This window comes from Penaeus chinensis, chromosome 31 (assembly GCF_019202785.1).
Source record: "Penaeus chinensis breed Huanghai No. 1 chromosome 31, ASM1920278v2, whole genome shotgun sequence".
Lineage (NCBI taxonomy): Eukaryota > Metazoa > Arthropoda > Malacostraca > Decapoda > Penaeidae > Penaeus > Penaeus chinensis.
In genome coordinates, this window is record NC_061849.1 from 20,876,655 (window position 1) to 20,881,654 (window position 5,000).

Genomic DNA, 5,000 nt, shown 5'->3' on the forward strand with positions numbered 1-5,000 from the left:
GTTTTGGGGAGTTTATGGAACCAATCTTTTCTTGTTGTTTTTAGGTAGGCCTATAAAAAATCTTGAGTTTGCAATTTTAGCGTTACCTAGAGGAAAGATAAATGGCATGATTTGACACTTGCAATGTGTGAGTTTTAATTTTTTCACAATCAAGATTCTTGAAAAAAGGGAAAAACATAGGTACAAAACCCGAGGGAATTGGAAAAATAAACATTTTGATTGAAGTATCTATCATTTATTCGAAACTACTGCAAAATTCACAACAATATTGAGGAATTGGGAAACATCACAAAACTGAATTTAAAAAAATCATAAAGAGGAAATAGGGAAAGGATGAGCCTCTAAAAATCTAAATCATCACTTTTTTTCGCTGCAACGAAACAATCGTAACTGAGTCACATTATCCTTCACTGCCAATCACACTGCCAGTAGTGTCTAAAGCTCTCCTACTGCTAGATGTATTTGTATTTTTACTACGAAATATTTGCTTCTGGTATATTTAGCATTGGGAAAGAGGCTTCGATTATCATTTCTGTTTCGCATTGTTCGTTCGAAAGTTTGCCACCTAAAGATTTATATGTAATCAAAGGACTAGTATAAGTTCTGTAGCATGGTGTGTTGGCGCCAGCTTTGATTTCGCGGTGCTATACTATATTGGTTCAGTACAATTAATGGTTATGGTTTTAAGACTTATTTTGACTGTTCCTCCATTCGTATACCATGGCCTTATCTTCGCAGATAAGGCGTCTGTGACATCTTTTAAGCTCATGGGACTAACGAAAGCTTTAAAAGGGCACACAACACTCAACACAAACTGTCCATAATTTTGAGTCGCTTCTAAGCCACAGAGTAAACAAATCTACGGTTATGGTTATCTCTGCCAAGGGTTAAATTCATTCCAAATCTGCCAAACTCAATCCAAAATTCGTTTTTCTATCGAACGCGACTTTCGTCAACAGCCGAGTCGATAGCGTTATGCCAGGGGCGCCACCTAGTAGGTTTTCCTTCCTTTGCGCTCCTTGGCAGCCATTTCCTTCTGCAGCTCCACCTCTCGGTACTTGGCTAAGTTGACAGCGGCGGAGTGCTTGGCCTCCTCCAGCTGGGCGGCACACCTGACCAGCTGCCTCTGCAACTCTGCCACGCGGTCCATCATCTTGGCTGTGTTGCTACGGTCCTCCGCCGCCTGCGGGAGGAGCACCAACACCTATCACAGACCGGGCATGGGAATGGGCGTACAGGGGCGATTATGGTCCATTAAAGAGTGAAAACGCGCGACTGACTGCACACTTTTATATTCCTTCGAGAGGGTCTTTAGCTGAAATTTGTCGCTTCTTTAATACACAATTACGTGCATAGGCCTACTGTACGAGGCTCGCGATAGTTTCAGAATAAGGAGTCCACTGAAAGGAGTGAGGGGAGTAATGGGAAGAACTAATCTCATAATAAATAAAAAGTTAATGGTACATACTTGAAAATGAATCGGGATATGTTCACAAACGAGTGAATCTGATATACATGGAAAAACTCGCCCACAAGAATTTCTCATACGCAGATATTATGCAACCTCTATCATGTTTAAACGATATTGTATTTTCGCCGTATATTCACCTTTTTTTGCAAACATACAAGTAAATGTACACTGTATATGTAGGCCTATTCAAAACACATATATATGGAGACGAACATATATAAATACATGCTTATATATACATATATATATATATATATATATATATATGTATACATGTATGTGAATATATATATAAATATTATACACCCTATTTAGGTAAATAGATAGATAGATAGACACACACACACACACACACACACACACACATATATATATATTTATATATATGTATATACATATACACACATCAGTTCTGTTGTTGAGTGTATATACAAATATAAATACATTTATACATACATATGTGTGTATGTATTATATATATATATATATATATATATATATATATATATTACACACACGCACATACATACGTGTATATATATATATATGTGTGTGTGTGTGTGTGTGTGTATAAAGTGGTTTCGCCTCATTAACGTTAACTATGGTTATTGATTGACGAGGGGCAGACACACACACACACACACACACACACACACACACACACACACACACACACACACACACACACACACACACACAGTAGACAAACTAATATATACGTGCATATATTTGTATATTGAATATATGTTTCCACAGCAATCTATTATATCTAAAGTCTATGCATATATACATATACATACGTATATGTATGTATGTATATATATATATATATATATATATACGTGTGTATGTATATATATACACATATGTGTGTGTGTGTGTGTGTGTGTGTGTGTGTGTGTGTGTGTGTGTGTGTGTATACATATATGGATACACACACACACACATATACCCGTATATATATATAAATATATATATATACATATATATATACATATATGGAAACACACACACACACACACACACACACACACACACACACACATACCCGTATATATATATATATATATATATATATATATATATATATATATATAACATATATATATAAATATATGTTCTCCAAAGCAATCTATTATATGCAAAGTCTATACTTTTACGTCTAGGAAGCATTAGACATCATATTCATTCACTCCATTGACTTCAGAGCAAACATTGACTCGATGGCTTCGTCATTCAATAACCATAGTAAACGTTAATGAGGCGAAACCGCTTTCCAACGCATAACAGCAAAGTTTGTATTGATTCTGCCTGTGTTAGAGTGAGCTATATTACTTTCTAGTACCGTAAGGAAAAACGGATGAATACCACGCGTTTTCTTTATTCATCGCTTATGAAATCTTAAGAGGGTGAAGGAAAAAACAAGATATATCTAAGTTTAGATCAGAGTTGTCACACTCTTTTACCCCAAAGAGGCACATTTTGCCTTAGTATACAGTTGCGGGCCAGATAATTGTGATTCGACGCGACGAAACGGCCATATGGTCAACGTAAAAACGTAGGAGGCTCTCATTCATTACAAAAAGACAATAATAAAAAAATAAAAAAAATATTTGAAGATTATAGGTGATAATCTTGAAAGACGAAGGCTTAATTAATCATGTAAAACGGCCGACCGTAAGACTGAAATAACAAATGTGTAGTGGGCCACACGTAGGAGTGTGGCGGGCCGTATACGGCCTGCGGACCACGTGTTTGACACTCCTTGTTTAGATATATCCATGCATCTTTACTGAATACTACATTTGAACAAATACTCTTGAATGTCCTTAAACAGTTTTAAGTTGTTAGAAAAAGAAAAAAAAAAAAATGTAGAATTCTAAATCATTTGAACGAATATTCTTGAATGTCCTTAAACACCTTAAGTTGTTTGAAAAGTAAAAACCGTTTTACTACACTATTTGAAAGAATACTCTTGAATGTTCTTCTAAAACGTTTTTGAGTTGTTCTAAAGGAAAAAATCGTTTTAGAAATGTCAAATATTCGCAACTGTATTATATTTACTAATTGCTTTGGCTGTCGTGACCAAGGCGCTAGAAAGCCATCAAAATTCTGTGGTTCGTTAAAGGAAGACAGTGACTGATATTTATTGTGCGCTGAACGGATCTGTTCCAAGAACAGATACGGCAGCACTCTCGCTCACTTTCTCTTTCTTTCTTTGTCTGTCCGTCTCCTATTATTCTACCTGCTCTATCTCATTGTCTGTGTGTCTCTTCTCTTTCTCTGTCTCTCTCTCTCTCTCTGTCTTCACTTGTGTGCTTCTTATTAAACGATAACCTTCACCAAATAACCAAACATCAAAAACGTTTTAGTTTTTCACCTCATCCATTATAAACATTGACATAAAATCACTCGATGACAGAACATCACTCACGTCCACGGCCGCGCAAGTTCTTCCATTCCCCATTGTGTTCTCCCTGAACTATTTACAGAAGCCTGGCGTGTCGTATCCCTGGATGATCAGAACCACGTAAACACAAAGATTTAACCTCTTTCCTGGCAATTTTCCCACGAGCCCTGATAAACTTCACGGCAGATCAGTTAATTCTAAGCTAAAGCCTAACGGTCCCTGGGCAACAATAGTCGCTCTATGTTGCAACTGACTATTTCCATTGCAAAACCCCTTTTCTTTCGAGTGTGCATTACGTCAGATGTATCTATTTTCAGACAGGGTTCAGCGCTTGCAACATGGGCGAAAGTACAACAGATGACGGGAAATCAGAGAAAATATGTAATGCTTTGTTGTTCCATGCCATTTTAAAAACAATAATTGATCTAATCTTTATTATCATTATCATCATCAATTTTGATATAGTTCCATCAATATTGTTGTTATTTTACCATCACAATTATTATCATTATTATTACTATTGTTGTAGTTATCATTACTATCATCACGATTATAATCATTACTATTAACATTAACTTCCTATGATTATCATTGCTTTTATTGCTGTTTGTTTTTGTCAATAATAGTAGTAATAACAGTATCTGACTATTACTATTGTTATTATTATTATTATCATTATCATCATTATTATTTGTATTCTTCTTATTATTATCATTTTTATTGTTGTTATCATTACAATAATAATAATAATGATTATTATTATTATCATTATTATTATTACTATTACTATTATTATTATTATTATTATTATTATTATTATTATTATTATTATATTTATTATTATGAAAACCTGTATTATTATATTGCTGCTATTGCTCATTAAGATAAACAACTTTACTTCTTTTTTTTTACCACTTTAACAAAAAAAAATTCGACCTAAGAAAATCATAATATATATTTTAAAATAAAAGCACTCGTATTTGTAAAAAAAAAAAATTGCTTTATCAAGTGGCTGATGGAGAGAGTTATATGCAGAGTTGTAGCTTTAAATGTAAATACAAGTATATGTGTGATTTCCAAAAGTTCAGGTTAAGTTGTGCACTCACATTTGTTTGTTAA

General features: G+C 34.3%; 1 protein-coding gene across 4 annotated transcripts in view; it reads right to left on the reverse strand.

Moving 5' to 3' along the window:
* Window positions 1-213: 213 nt before the first annotated feature.
* LOC125041778 (myosin heavy chain, muscle-like) overlaps window positions 214-5,000 on the reverse strand; it is a 16,885-nt gene continuing 12,098 nt past the window's right edge. For all 4 annotated transcript variants that reach the window (XM_047637063.1, XM_047637059.1, XM_047637060.1 and 1 more), the window contains exon 3: window positions 214-1,183. In XM_047637063.1, the coding sequence (XP_047493019.1) occupies window positions 992-1,183 (192 nt within the window). In that variant the 3' untranslated portion in view covers window positions 214-991. The remainder of the gene's footprint in view (window positions 1,184-5,000) is intronic.